General features: G+C 42.5%; 1 protein-coding gene across 1 annotated transcript in view; it reads right to left on the minus strand.

The window, feature by feature from the left end:
- LOC125727716 (transmembrane protein 132C-like) overlaps positions 1–15585 on the minus strand; it is a 173508-nt gene that overhangs the window by 110016 nt on the left and 47907 nt on the right. Inside the window, 1 exon segment of the mRNA XM_049004630.1 lies at positions 13991–14870. Coding sequence (XP_048860587.1) covers positions 13991–14870 — 880 coding nt within the window.

Below are 15585 nucleotides of genomic sequence, written 5' to 3' on the forward strand. Positions count from 1 at the left end.
GATTTGAGTTTTAACAATGACGGCGCGGTGGATTCGTGGGAAATGTCACGGTCACCTTGCCAGGACCGCAACTTTGAATCTGGCCCCAGATGTCACGTGAGCGTGTCCTTCTGCGTTGAAATGATGAATGTTCACGTGAGCCCAGAGCTGCATTAAGATCTGAATCACTGGAACCCTGAATAATTGGTCTGGGAAACGTAAAAATACTTATATTACTTACTAATATTTTTTTTTTATAATTTTAATAATGTCAACTCATTTGGTTTTAAGTTCGTCTTATCTATATACTGGCTTATTTTGTCACACAGTACTTGACTATCATAAATTAGGTGACCAAATTGACCAGTTGGTGTTCCTTCTCTGCATCACAGGTGTTCCTGTGGGGCTCGATTATCGCAGAGAAACAAAGGCCACTGTTTTGCTCGAGTCACTGCCCCCCCCCCGCTCGCCACACTGTGGTGAAATGACCGAGTCACAGCCCCATCACGCAGCACGGACACATCTGAACTGGCGCCGGCTCCACATTTGAGCTCGGCGCTTCGCATTGGCTTCTTGCTCCGCTTCACTTGGCCTGAGCGGGAGAAGAATCAAACTGGGTCTCTGTGCCGGGATGTAGCATGCCCAGGGCCCTGCTAAGCTCTTAACTCCTTTTTTTGTTCTGTCCACCTCAATATATCCTGTGGTAAGCGGCTCCCAGGCACTCCTCTGGGCCTTTCCGTCATTTGCTGCATGATGCAGGCTTCCTCATATTTCCACTGTCTGTTGTATGTCTGACAAACCCCAAATTTTACTCGACACTCACATGGACCCTGACTCTGAGAGTCCTGGGAGCTGTCAGAGCAGAAACTCAACCCCCCCCCCCCCCAACTCGAGGGGCCACAACATGAACCAGATTACAGACACAATCGAGCCAAGTCAGCTGAGTGGCAGTATTATTATAATAAAGACACGATAGATGTACTCCTCTTTGGCACAAAACAGAAAGGGGTGAAAGGTCTAGTGAATGAAAACTGCGACCTACCCCTTCTCTCCTTCAAATTTACGTCTGGCATTTGCGGCGGATGGACGAGCACAGGAGGACCGTGATCATGTGACAGAAGCTTTAAAAATAACTAAAACACACTGAAATTAAATCTTAAAGGGCAGAGGCAGCTTGCACGGTTCTCGCACGACAGAGGAAATGTGCAGGCTTCATCAAGACTTTATTAAATTTGAAGTTACCGTTATGTGTTAAAGAAGAAGTACTTCAAAACTCACAAATAAGAACAAGCAATTATAGCTGGGGATTATATGTTCGAAGCCTCGATTAAAATTAACTAAATGAGTTTCCTCCTTAAGCCGTGCAGTAATTGTACATTGACTCATCTTGCTTCAATTGTAGAAAACTCTGAGATGTCTATAAATCTCCCACACATATGACTGTAGTAGAACCATAATCCTTTGGAGACACAGAGATATACTGTTCTTGTTATTATTAGTATCATTATGAATGTGGAGCATTATTGCTGCTGGTATAAAAAAAAAAAAAAAAAACATAAAAATAAATCACACATCAGAACACAACAGAAAAGAATCCACAGCCTCTATCTGTTTAATTAAAATTCAAAAAGGAAAAACAACTTGGAAAAAAAAAACTTCAGGCTTTTTCATGCGTAGTTGCGTTTCTATAATTTAAAAAAATAATAATATTTGCCCTATTCCAGATTGGCATAGAGAAGGAACAGCTGCAGTATCCATCTGGGGTTGATGTCGCAGCCCAGCAGCCACTAATCTAGAAGCCCCACTTTCCGTATCATGCTATTGGTCGGCTGCCAGCAGTGAGAGACACCATTCCTCCAATCAGCACCAGCAGGTCACATGGGCTGCCGTGTGTAAAGAAGGCAGTCGACTTGGCAGGGAGCGAACTTGAGGATCACGCGCTCTGCTTACAGGCATGTGGCGGGAATTCTTCAGATCGTTGACTCTGTTACTGAATCAGAAGACGCTTAAACTAATAGTTAAAATATGCAAATGAATGCTAAAAATACGCCGATCTTGGAATACCGCAAAGTCACTGAACCATGGAGCAAAATATGCTAAGAAGCAAGCTCCTTTTTCTGTTTCATCAGAAAATTATAGACTGTAGGTGCGTCTGACCTACCACACGTTTGTACATTCATTACATGTGCAGCGGACACACATGTAGGCAAATACCGCTCCCGTCATACTTTAAAAAAAGCAATTGGTAAGCCTTTGTTTAAAAATACAGAGATAAAGAACAAAATAACAGAAATAGTTGTGCAACCTCAATTTGAATTTGTGTGTGACATTATAATAGAAAAAGAGGGAAGTATGGTGACACAACTATAATAAAAAAGAAGGAAAATACATTTAAAATGTTTCCGCTAAGAAAAAAAAGCGAATTCAAGTTTCACTACAGGATAACTCAATAAAACATGTCTCTTGGCAGCTAGAAGAATGTCAAGGAATCAAATCTTTCCATCTCTGATACGAAGCCCAAGAGAAGTTGTATGGTACAGTAATATTTTCAGCTATTTTGACACAGAGCTGGACATCCCGTTTCACCAAGTTTCCTGTCGGACACCAGACTGCCAAGTCAGCACAGCTATTGGTGAAATGGACCCACTTAGAGAACAATAGCACTGCGGGGATTCGCGAGAAGTTCCGGAAAAGTCAGCACCTTCAATCATCTCTTCATAATGTCCTCCTTTATTAAGTGCCTGTCGTCCACACACTTCATTGTGTTCACAGGCCCCTAGCGACCACACACATTTAGTCATTTCTGCTTATTTTATTTTATTTATTTGTCGCACAGCAGGCACACTTATCCAAGGCAACTTGCCAAGCTTACGGCTTTTACTGATTTATAGAGCTGAAGGATTTTTTTAATAAATATTGTTATTGAAAATAATCTATTTAAGTGACTCCTTCTTTCTGTCCTTACCAATATCGTCGCGGTAAAATGTGTATCTAGGGTAGCAGTGAGGTTCTGGGCTGACCCCTATCAACACTGAAACCATACCTGCAGCCCTCATTCAACCACCATACTCATTTAAGGTTGTAATTTCAAACCACTATGCCCCCTGCTGGCCATACTGTGTCCTATGGCTGATCAGTTCTAAAGTCCTTGAGTCCTACAGCTGCCCAGGGCATCTCCAAACCCCCATTTACTACTCTAAGTAAATAAATTTAATTATTTGCATAGAGTTTAATACAGAGGTCAGTTTGTACTTTCATGAACAGCTGAATTGAAAACTAAAAAAAGAACCGATTCCTTAGTAGTTAATAGTTTATTTATAATCAGTTCTAAAATGTCCTGAGGATAATATTTTTCTATGTTTCAATTCTTTATAATTTAATTTGCATATAAAATTGTAGAAATCAGAGGCATATTGGATTATCAGTTTGCTTAGTAACAATCTAAACTGCAGAGTTACAATGATGGCTCAAACAAATTACCTTAATCAGTTTATAATAGTATTATTTGCATATTTACACATGCTAATTTTTATTTGCTTCTGTTTGGATGGCATCATATTTAATTCGGGGTGCTGATTGCAGTGTGAAATTCCACCCTACATATAAATTAGTATATTATAACTCACAAGGCTAAATTAGCACTGTACCAGCCCATTGCATAAGTATGTAATGTGGGACCATTATTAAACCATTGTTAAAGTCTCCCTGCTCCCATTCCCACAGCCCTGTTTTGTTGCATTTGAACCAAGTCATGCAAATGTATCACGCAGATTGTAATAGAACTAGCACTGTAATAGCAAAAAGTGACCATTTTTTAGGATGTTTTATTTAATTTGTAAAAATTACATTAGAAATTCTATTCAGTGAAAGAGATTGTTCCTTTGAGGTATTACAGTCTGTAATAAATGTTATTTCATAATGACGGAAACAACACATTTGCGGCAGCATGACGCTGTGTTATGCAGTGTCTAGTTAGCTGGTGAGTATCTTTTAGGTGTTATATAATATACTGCCAGAACCTCTGTATTCTAATACTTTCCATTTAACTTTCAATCAGTTTTCGATCATATATGTGTGAATCTTTGATATACATGAAGCTGGAAGGTAAATAGGAAAATAAACAGAAATTACAAAGTCATTTTCTACATTAACTTCAGCTGTACTGGAAGAGAACAATCTAATGTACTGTTTATAAAACGCAAAGCAGACAGGGCACGATGCTTAGCCTTCAGCGGAAATGCCTCTGAAGATACTCTGTGGCAAATAGCAGTGAGTCACGGTATGTAGCAGATGAAGCCTCTCAAATATTAGATCCGGCACTCTGAATGTGCCATCAGAGGTCACATGACTGACCCCGAAGGCATCAGTAACCAGTGGTGGAAGCATCACCAGCTCACCAGCACCAATATTTGCTTTATATCAGAGAACAAGAGGCCTTGACCTCTTCTGAATGATGCAGGATGAACTGCTCACACAGGAAAATGGGTGACACCCACAATGATCTAGAGCTGGACTTCAGGCGGGGCTCTGAACAAGCTCTCAGGTACGTGTAGATGATACACCACATTTTAAGGCTAAATGGGGGACTTCCTTTAAAAGCAAATGCCTAATAACACAGACGGATCAATCACATGGGCGTGATTAGCTGTACTGTTTCGTTTAGGGCTGCAGCTATTGACTACTTTAGTAATCGAGTATTCTGTCGATAATCCCACCGATAAATTGAGTAATCGGATAAAAGCAATGGTAACTATTCTCTTAAAATGAACAACTACTCAGTTTCCTTTTAAGAAAGTTTTTAATGGGTAAACTGCATACAGTATCTCTCAAAGAACTAAACCCGTTTATGTACATATATATTATTTTTTTTTTAAAAAAAAGAAAAGACTTTCTCAACTCTTTGATATGGGACTTTCAGCAAAACACTATTACATACCTCGGATCTTCAGTGACCCAGCATATACAGAATATATTTCAAAGTCAAGCCACAAATAACCATAACTGTGCAGAAGCTGGAAGTTGCGATTTTTGTATGCAGCATGCTAAAACTTAATTCATCAATTTTTAAGGGAAAAATCATTTGAATAATTAACATAGAAATGCTACACTTTCAAGCTATTTTGAACTATTTTCCTATTGAAATAATGTACAAATAATGTTTCATAAAGGCTGCCAGGCAAAATATGCCTTCCAGTTTACTTGTATAGAAACCACCCACCTCTAAAAGTATCCAGTGACAAGCTAAACTGGGCAAATTGGGCAAACATTGCAAATACTACCACTTTATATAATGTGCCATTCACTTTCTGGACAAAGAGTATGGGTGAGGGTAATAAGGGTAAATAATATAGGTCAATATGGACAAACATGTTTTTAATTTATTTCAATGATATAAATATATATATCCATCCATCCATCCATTTTCCAAACCGCTTATCCTATTGGGTCGCGGGGGGTCCGGAGCCTATCCCGGAAACAATGGGCACGAGGCAGGGAACAACCCAGGATGGGGGGCCAGCCCATCGCAGGGCACACTCACACACCATTCACTCACACATGCACACCTACGGGCAATTTAGCGACTCCAATTAGCCTCAGCATGTCTTTGGACTGTGGGGGGAAACCGGAGTACCCGGAGGAAACCCCACGACGACATGGGGAGAACATGCAAACTCCACACACATGTGACCCAGGCGGACACTCGAACCCGGGTCCCAGAGGTGTGAGGCAACAGTGCTAACCACTGCACCACCATGCCGCCCACAAATATATATAATAAATATAATTTTTTGGCAAATAAATTACGACAAAATAATTTAAGCTATTTTGCCATAAATTTGGCAGCAAATTCACACTGCACCATGTGATCCGAGGATACCTCTAAACGGATATTTTAATCAGGTGTATTAACATGGTAGCAGTGCAGCTAACTGTAATCAAGAAGCCGTTGATAACCAGCTTTACAACTTTATATGTCACGTTACCCTGCATCTCATCAGTAAATTTGAACGTTGGCCTTGATAGCTGCTAAGCTACCTTCGGTCTTAAGTATTAATTATGATAAGCATTAACAGCTAATGCTATGCACATATAAAAACAAAATAATAATTAGTATATTAATGACAACTAATTTATTAATGTTTTTTTTTTATTAACATATCGCTTAAAGTGCTTGGTAAGCAAAGGAAATGAATGTGATTCTATGCCGTGAATGGCTGGAACTTTTCACCGTCCCCATGACCTGGAAATATTTTACAATGGATCCCTATGGGAGTGTCACCACTCTGTTTCTTCTACCGCTCTGCTACACGTAATGCAACGTAAGCACTCTGTGCGACAGTAATAATCCTCCGTGTGGAACACGGTGATCACTGAGCAGTACATAGTCGTGGGGATTAAATGAAGCATCAATGAAATGGATTTGCATTGAGAATTTTTAGTAGTCGAGTTATTCGAGTTACTCGACAAATCATTGCAGGCCTGGTTTAAGTACAACCAATGATGTCACAGCCCAGCTCTCTCTGAATTATTGCTACAAAAATTATAGCATATTAGTCTGAGTAGATTAATGGCTGGTTTAGGGGACAACTCAGAGGGAACCAGGTCTTATGATTTATTACTGAAGGTGTTCCCCAGGATTCCATCCTTGGTCCTGATTTTTTCCCTCAGTGATTAAACTGGGAAAAGAAACATCTATATTTCAACTGAATGCTTAGGTCATTGTTGGGTGGCTCCAGGCACTGCTAACTGCTATGGATGATCTGGGTGATTTGAAACCTGTCTCCATTACCCATAAATCCAATACCTCTACATCTTGTGCTCAATAAATCTAATTTAAATTTTTTATAACTGATGTTAACTCAATTAAATGAATATCGCCTTACAACTATCTGGGTAGATGAATGCATAACTGAATGAAAGCAAATTTTTGTAACTAGTCTTGTATTTTGGGTGCGAGGTCATTGTGCTTATGATAGTTTTATATGAATTCACAGTTAATAACATATCACTTTGTGCTGTATCCAATGGTGATAGGTACCTATTTCAGCATTTTCACACCACTACAATGTATCCTGGATACACGTACACCAGCCTGTGAAATTTGTTAATATAGCTACTACTCGTTTCTCTGAATTATTCTCTGAATTATTTAAAATCCACTATACACATACTATGGCGATGTAGTCGTTTTAAATCATATGTTATATGACTTAAATACTGATCATTTCGGCATACAAATCAAATACTATAAACATATAAAAGTAAAAATGGGTACTGCAATATAGACAGAATGAAAAATATTTTATACTTGTAATGCAAGTTTTTTGCAGATGGATTTCAAAGGAAGCAATTAGATTTTCAAAGGGACGTTAATTCCAATTATACGTAATGTGATTATGTTACTTACTGAGGGAAACAGGAAACTTTCTACAGAGAGACAGATTACAGTATTGCCTGCTTATACAGCTGGATATTTCACAAGTGGCTCATGTATTTTATGAGTAGTGAGATGCTAACAGTGCACTCCATTTGCTCTAAAGACTCGCCCCTGCCTACGATTCACAATATTTAATCAAAACGCCTGGCAGACAGCCGTTTGTCGTCCTTCTGTTTTTCTTTAGGAACGTTCCTTCACCTGTGAGGAAAAAAACATGTTTGTGTGCCCTTGCTGTGCATAATTAATGAGATTGTTCGGTTGAAATACCCCGAGCACTTATTATTCTTTTTTGCCCTAACAGCTATGGCAGGATGGTGCTGCTCCTGCTGGACGTGGCACGACCACCAACGCATCCAGACTGGCTGCTTCAAAAGTGCGTCTCTCTCCTTTTACTGATCAGTCATTCGTTTGTGAATTTTGACAAAATGTGGAAAGAACACAGTGGCCACCTTTTTTTCCTGCATTTCATGATTTACAACAGGCCAGCTTCTACTTTTCTATTGTGTGTCCATCTTCTGTAACCACTTGTCCTATTCAGGGTCACAGTGGGGCCCAAGCTTATGGGCACAACCCAGGATGGGGGCACCAACCCATTGCAGGGCACACTACCACATCATTCACATGTTCTTGGACCGTGGGGGGAGTGGGAGGGGGGACTCCAGAATCACATGGGGAGAAGAAAATACAGACTCCACGCAGGGAGCCAAGGCAGAGACCCAAACCCTGGTCCCACAGGTGTGAGGCAACAGTGCTACCTACTGTGCCACCGAACCACCTATTGTACATGCGTAACTTTGTAAAGATACTAAAATTATTAAAACACATAGATGCAATTTTTTATAGTCTATATGCCCATCTATTCATCCATTTTATGTTCCCTCTAGGAATGTCGGGGTTCGAGGCATGTGCTGTAAGTTATTGGCACAATTTGCAGAATAGCATTAATAGCATCTTGTTATTCACTGAGGTAAACGGGAAGCGTTCTGCCATCACGGAGCAGACCCTACAGAGCCATGTACACTCCTACAGACAATCTGGTAACTCACATTAACCTCAGCATGTTTCTGGACTGTGACGGGGGAAGCCCACGATGACATGGGGAGAACATGCAAACTCTGCACACACACAGCCAGGCAGAGACTCGAAACCTGCTCTTAGAGGTGGGAAAGCAACAACGCTACTCACAGCACTGGAACATATGATAACATACTCCTAGTGCCGAACTGATGTGTTTAAGCAGCAACATTTTGGTTATGTTTTTCCAAGATTGAGACATCTTCTGAAGGGGCGTTGACTTATAGCCAAAGGGCGGGGGGGTGTTAAGAGCTTGCCTTGGGTGCCACATGGGACCTGTATCATATATTAAAATGCTTGTTGTAAATATAAATATTGTTGTAAATATCAAACAGTGTTCAGCCCCCTGCAGGATTATGTTGTGTTTTTCATTTCAGGGTCATTGTTTGTTTCCAGCATTAATTCCAGCACGCTTGTGTTCCCAGGATGCAAATACTAATTTAGATAAAATAAACAAAAGTAATAATTTAACACGCCTCAGCAAGGCTTATTTATTACCACAGTCCCTCTAAAAAACCCATTCCGATGTGATAACTCAGTCAAGTCCTTATTTACCCGGCTTTAGCTTGCATCTAGCAGACCAGCATTCGCAGTGCATCTAGCAGACCAGCATTCGCAGTGCATCTAGCAGACCAGCATTCACATTGCATCTAGCAGACCAGCATTCGCAGTGCATCTAACAGACCAGCATTCGCAGTGCATCTAGCAGACCAGCATTCGTAGTGCATCTAGCAGACCAGCATTCACAATGCATCTACCAGACCAGCATTTGCAGTGCATCTAGCAGACCAGCATTCGCAGTGCATCTAGCAGACCACAATTAACATTGCATTTACCAGACCAGCATTCACACTGTATCTTACAGACCAGAATTGGACTGGAGTTGGGCACCCCGACTTACATTGCATTCAGCAGACATTTTGCAGACCCTCATCCAAAACTACATGCATTTTTAAAGAACTGTATATTTAAACAGGATTTATTCAGGTTAAATTCCTAGCCCAAGGGTACAACACCAGCACCTTTTTTATTCATGACAAATGCTACATAAATGTTCCTTGCTGCCCCCTACAGGCCCACTTGTGTCACTGACTGATATCAGTGGAATTTCCCATGGGCCCTCATACACAGACGCACTTACAGCCATAATGTTGCCTGCCAGCCTCTGCCCCATCCCAGTGACCTGGAGTCATTGGGTGGCATGCCACCATCAGCCCGGAAGATTGCCCTATTGGTCTTCGGCACCATTAATTCTTGCTGTCAGCCTCCATCATGGTACGGCGCCGATCTCTCTATACACATAAATCCGAGCAGGAAAAGCACCTGGAAGTCGGAGCGGGGACAGAAAAGTAAGATTGTTCTCCGCAGGGGGGCCCCTGTGATTGCTTTCCTTGACAGCCCGCATGGGGCTAAATCAAAATGCTATCAGCCAGCGAGGCACCCTGCTCCGTAAAGCACTAATTATTTATCGATGGGGGGAGGCGAAAGGAAGGCGGGTCTGCAAAGTCAACACTGCCTCACATATTCAGGGGCCTGGAAGGAAGATTGAGGGGAGGGGCCCCCACTGTATACTCCATGACTTCCTGTTCACAGAGGAAAAGCGGTTACGTTTTCCCAAAGGGGGGTTTGGAATAAGATTCTCAAGAGGGGATGAACGTGCATGTGTGGGGGTGTGTTCCCGTGTGCGTTTACCATACGGAGCCCATTTTCGAGTAGACGGATACCATCTACATTATCCTGCGCTATAAATTGCAGTATGTGTCCGCCGCATTATTTTCTGGCCGGCGTCGAGTGTTAGCGAGTAAGGGATGACTGCCAGTTCCCATTCGTGTGGCAGGATATCCGCATATGTCTCACCTCAGACACTGATGCGCTGCTGTAATCAGTATTCAAACAAAAACAGTCGCCTTATCATCCATCCGAGAGTGCCTACCTTAGAAATTAGCCGGGTAATAGTTTTACAGATTCGCTTCTAGATTTGTCACACCGGGGTTCCATCTTGGCTCAGAAATAAAATTCTCTCATAGTTGTTCTTATAGACAAACACTGTTTGTGGGCAAAACAAGAAACAGGAGTCCTTCCTGGAAAAGGAACGCGCTGCAAATTGTTAGGCATGTAATTGCCTGTTTTTTTTTATTTATAAACTCATCTTGTTAGGCATGTTCTCCGGGGAATAATCTCCCTGACGTATTTGCGCCCGTTTGTTTAACTGGGGCCATGGTGTCCATGGTGTTGTGGCATATCGCTGAGCTGTACTGTAGCTGAGCTGAGCTGTATGTGTTTAGAATGCAAGGATGCAAAATAATAATAATCCAATTTCAGGTATTTGACTTCTGATATCAGAGAAACTTTTCATTAGAAAGAACCTGCGGTTTTGAAATTAAACGACAGAAACCGAAAATAGGTAATGTAATGTATCTCACTTGGGGAAGGTTTATCAAAAATGGTAAGAAAAACTAAAATACTAATATAAAATGCTTATACTCACAAACAGGGGTGAGATATTGTTTCTGGCTATCTGATTCAGCACCTTTCTGAGATAAAATTATATTCACACAGAAATCATCTTAGTATCTTCTAATATACAGCATGACATGCAATATATTTCATAAATATGCATTCGGGTACAGGATAATCAATACCATAATACCGAAAAATTATCTTGTGCAGTCCTTGAGCAGCTAAGGAATTGTGACTTGGCTTAAATAACAGTTTTCTAAATCTAAGAACGTGGTGGGCTACCCACCTATCTAGACAAAACCTGACATTTTTAAATATTTGCTATGTAAATAGCAAAACTTGTTTATATTTTGGTGCTACAACTGGAATTTAAAAAATGTTTAATATACAGTTGACTGATTTAACTTAAGCTTGCAGTTCGATAGAGATTAAGTGGTGGGAAGATGGATGGATGATTTAATTTCATGCAATAATATAAATTTTATATGTATGCAACAGTATTACATTACTGCAAAATCCTCCAGACCACCACAAAAGGACAGTCTAGTTTTCATGTTGAGCCCAACAAAAGAACTCGGTTACCTGCGTATAGAACACAATTTGTATCAAAAGAATGAGTTCCAAAAAGAAACAACAGACGAGACGAAGTCTAAAACAGAAGCGGGTTCCCTTCTGTTATCCGCAGAGACTCTGTGGACTGAAATGCTTCCAGATCAAAGCAGGGTGAGGGCAAGCCGCTCCCAAAAATGACCGCTCCACTTTGAGGAAGGAAAAAGGAAAAACTTTGGGGCTTCATAAACTACTGAAGACAGTGATGAGCTCTTCGTGAGACAGAAAACAGGAGCACTGAGATAATGAGAACCCTTATAGGTTGTGCTTATCACATGACCAGGGCCGTGAGGCTCACCAGAGAGAGAGACAGCACGTAACTGGACATTAATGAGGTAAAAAGCTAGTAATCACTATAAAATCAGCATATCCTTATTTTTAATAAACATGTTGGACTTCAAAGTGCAAAAAGTCCACCGCAGACATCGTCTTACCATGTTTATCCCACAAGATCTCCTCTTTTGAAAGATGTTGTAGCTGCTGAGCTGTTCCTCTCTTCACCGCGACTTCAGTGCATATCGCATGTCGCACTGAAGTACACCAAACCATAATATACCAAAACGGTATTATGTGGTGTGTTCCGCTACAGTGCATATCGCAATGAAGTATACCGAACCATAGCATACCAAAACAGTATTATGGGGTGTGCTCAGCCAACAGTGCATATCACACTGAAGTATAAGAAACTTTAGTATGCCAGAACAGTATTATGTGGTGTGCTCTGCCTACAGTGCATATCACACTGAAGTATACCAAACTTTAGTATGCCAGAACAGTATTATGTGGTGTGCTCTGCCTACAGTGCATATCACACTGAAGTATACCGAACTTTAGTATGCCAGAATATCATTATGTGGGCTGCTAAGAGAATTTAATAAACATAAAGATACGCCAACTTTATACAGTTTTATCATGTTTGGGTCTCATCAATATTTTAGCCATACCATCAACCTGCTTACGAAATTATGGGTGTAAATAAACGTCCATATAGTATCGAACAGCTAGCGTGTGGCAAAATGGTTCGCCTGTCATCTGAAGCCCTGGTGATTATTGCACACGTGTGATATAATATCGATCACCCCTAACCTAGAGTATTATATGGCAATACATGCCAGATGAATGTCCATAATGAATTTCCACATCCTGGAGTGTCGGTGGTGTGTGGTTTAGTGCGATTGGCTGCAGTGCCTATGCTCTGAAGGTCATTGGTTCAAATCCCAGGCTAGACAGAGTGATTTCACTATTGGGCCCTTGAACAAGGCCTTGTGCCCCTAATTGCTTCAGAGACTGTCTGACCCTGAGTTCTCAGTTATACATCATTACCTTGGATAAAAGCATATGTTAAATGTAATGACTGCTGGGAGCGATATTTGCCAAAATGAGAAATGGAAAAGCTTTGAAAAAAAATTCTAAACACCGTCCAAGTCATGTATCATATTCCAAGTGAAATATCTGTATTTTCAAAATATATATTTTTTTAATTGTTTCAGAAGCCAGCATCTCCAGCCGAACCCTTTGGTGCACGTGTCTACGATTGCAGGCTATTGCCACTTGTGCATGATGGTGGAAAATATTTGCAAATTAGTAACCAGGTGGAAGACGTCATCTTTGGCTGGCTGCCACCTCCAGGCATCTAAGCACTTAACGGGAAACACAAACAGACTTAATGCAAAATCACCTCCGGAGTTTACTCACTCCCCGGAGCAGAAAGCACCCACGGATCTGCTTCCTGGCCAGTCTGCCGTCGTACAGGTTAGTGCAGTGGCATGACCCCCCCTGCCACATACCTTCTTAAGGATTATAAATGTTTTTACCCACTGTGATTAAGATCAGGCTCGCAGCCATTACGCTAATGGAAATGCATTTTAATTAATTACGTACTCATTTGCATTGTGTGTTAATTATCCGAATCACTTAGTCTCATCCGCACATTCTAATTACTACCCAGAGCTCAATGAATCAGATGATTTCCCTTAAATAAAGACGTTTGTTTTTTGATTCGGCAAACATGGGAATCTCTTAAAAATGGAGTTATGTGGACTGTAGATAGTTAACTGGATTGGTTTGGTTGCACGGATAAGAATGAGTGAGTAACGGCGAGAATTGAACAAACTACTACACATTTTAACGATTGCTAGTAATAAAAGAAACATTTTAAAAATAAATATATAACGCAGAGCAAATCTAGGTTATGGCACTGAACGAACACGGATTTCAGAAATTGAATTTTTAACAGCGGGAGCCATCGTACTTTTATTGAGGCCTGTCTCAAATTTGGGTGCTTCCTCATAAACAGGACGCTGCCTGAAATGCTTGGGTGCAGGTTTGGCGGGGGAGATGTGCCACCGTTAATGTTTAAGTGGCGTCACCAATCCGTCCGTCAAAGCACACAGACACGAACGAGACCAGCGCCTTCGCTCGGCCACTAACCTGAGGATGAAGGAGTCCACAGGAAAAAACGACGGGGTTGAGAGGTATGCACTGAAGACGTCCCGCTGCCTTACGGGTCCCGATGGCACCTGTACCACAAAGTTCTTGTCCAGACGGTGATCGGCCAGCGGTAGAACCGGGGATCCCTGACAGAGCCTCACATTGCCGATCCTCCGCATGGGCGAGCTGAAAGGCCCTGCCTGTTCCAAGCGGATGCCGTTGCCCTTACGTGGGTCTTCGGTGCCACACTGCCCCCCCTCGGCAGACTGCAGAAGGTAGTACAGCTCCACTGGGGTGCCCTCGGGCTGCCCGGGAGCCCTCTGTCTGCCTGGCACCACGCTGGGTGGGCTGAACCAGCCAGCCAGGGGCTCCAGCTCGGCCACGCAGAGGCCCAGCTCCCCACGGAGCCGGCACGTGCCCCGCACCTCCTGGGTCTCGTGGAAGGCAAACATCTGGACGCAGGGCAGGCGATCGGCCACACTGTAGTCGTCCCAGTCACGGCCCGCCACATAGAACAGCACCTGCACCTTGGGCCAGCCCGGGTAGATCCTGTCGCCTAGGATGAAGGCCTGCACCTTCCAGTTGAAGGTGAACATGGAGGAGGGCACGAGAGGGCCTGGCGGCTGCAGCAGCTCCAGGGGCACGGGCCGCTCCACGGAGAGCGGCCCATAGCTGGCGTTGACCGACGGGACATGGCGCGCTTGATACACAAAGAAAGCCTCGGTCCGCAACTGCAGGCTTGAGTTCCGCATGAAGTCCTGGTTAGCCTCCTTGAGGAAGAAAGCCAGATCGGCGTTCAACACCTGGTAGTCAACCGGCAGGTAGGTGGGGGTGGACGAGAACCTTGGCAAGGTCTCCAGGATACCTCGACAGTCGACTGCTGCAAGAGAAGGGCCAATGTCAGACTTCTAGGCATAAAACAAACCTAAGCTCATACAAAAATACCTTCTCACAATACCAGAAGCCTATTATTGCCAGGTTCTAGGACACTGGAGGCTTCTCAGACATGTAGAACAACTTCCAGAAGATATCTAGAACATGCAATTTTTGCGCTGATGGGAAGTATGTAAAGTTTGCATCTCGTGTCAATTCAGAGTTAGAATCCTTTTATTCACCACGCAGAAAAACTACCAGGAATTAGTCTTGGTCATGGCATGAGTATACAATTTAAACAACATCAAGACAAAAATATACAAAACAATAAATAGAATAAAAATAAAAAAGATAGAAAATATGAATGGGGCGGCATGGTGGTGCAGTGGTTAGCACTGTTGCCTCACACCTCTGGGACCCAGGTTCGAGTCTCCGCCTGGGTTACATGTGTGTGGAGTTGTGTGTGCATGTTTTCCCCGTGTCGTCGTGGGGTTTCCTCCAGGTACTCCGGTTTCCCCCACAGTCCAAAAACATGCTGAGGCTAATTGGAGTTGCTAAATTGCCCACATGTGTGCGTGAATGGTGTGTGAGTGTGCCCTGCGATGGGCTGGCCCCCCCATCCTGGGTTGTTCCCTGCCTCGTGCCCATTGCTTCCGGGATAGACTCCGGACCTAAGCTGCGCATTTTGCTTTTGGATAACAACAGCTGCCGAAAGGAGACCC

Source organism: Brienomyrus brachyistius, chromosome 2, assembly GCF_023856365.1.
Source record: "Brienomyrus brachyistius isolate T26 chromosome 2, BBRACH_0.4, whole genome shotgun sequence".
Taxonomy (NCBI): domain Eukaryota; kingdom Metazoa; phylum Chordata; class Actinopteri; order Osteoglossiformes; family Mormyridae; genus Brienomyrus; species Brienomyrus brachyistius.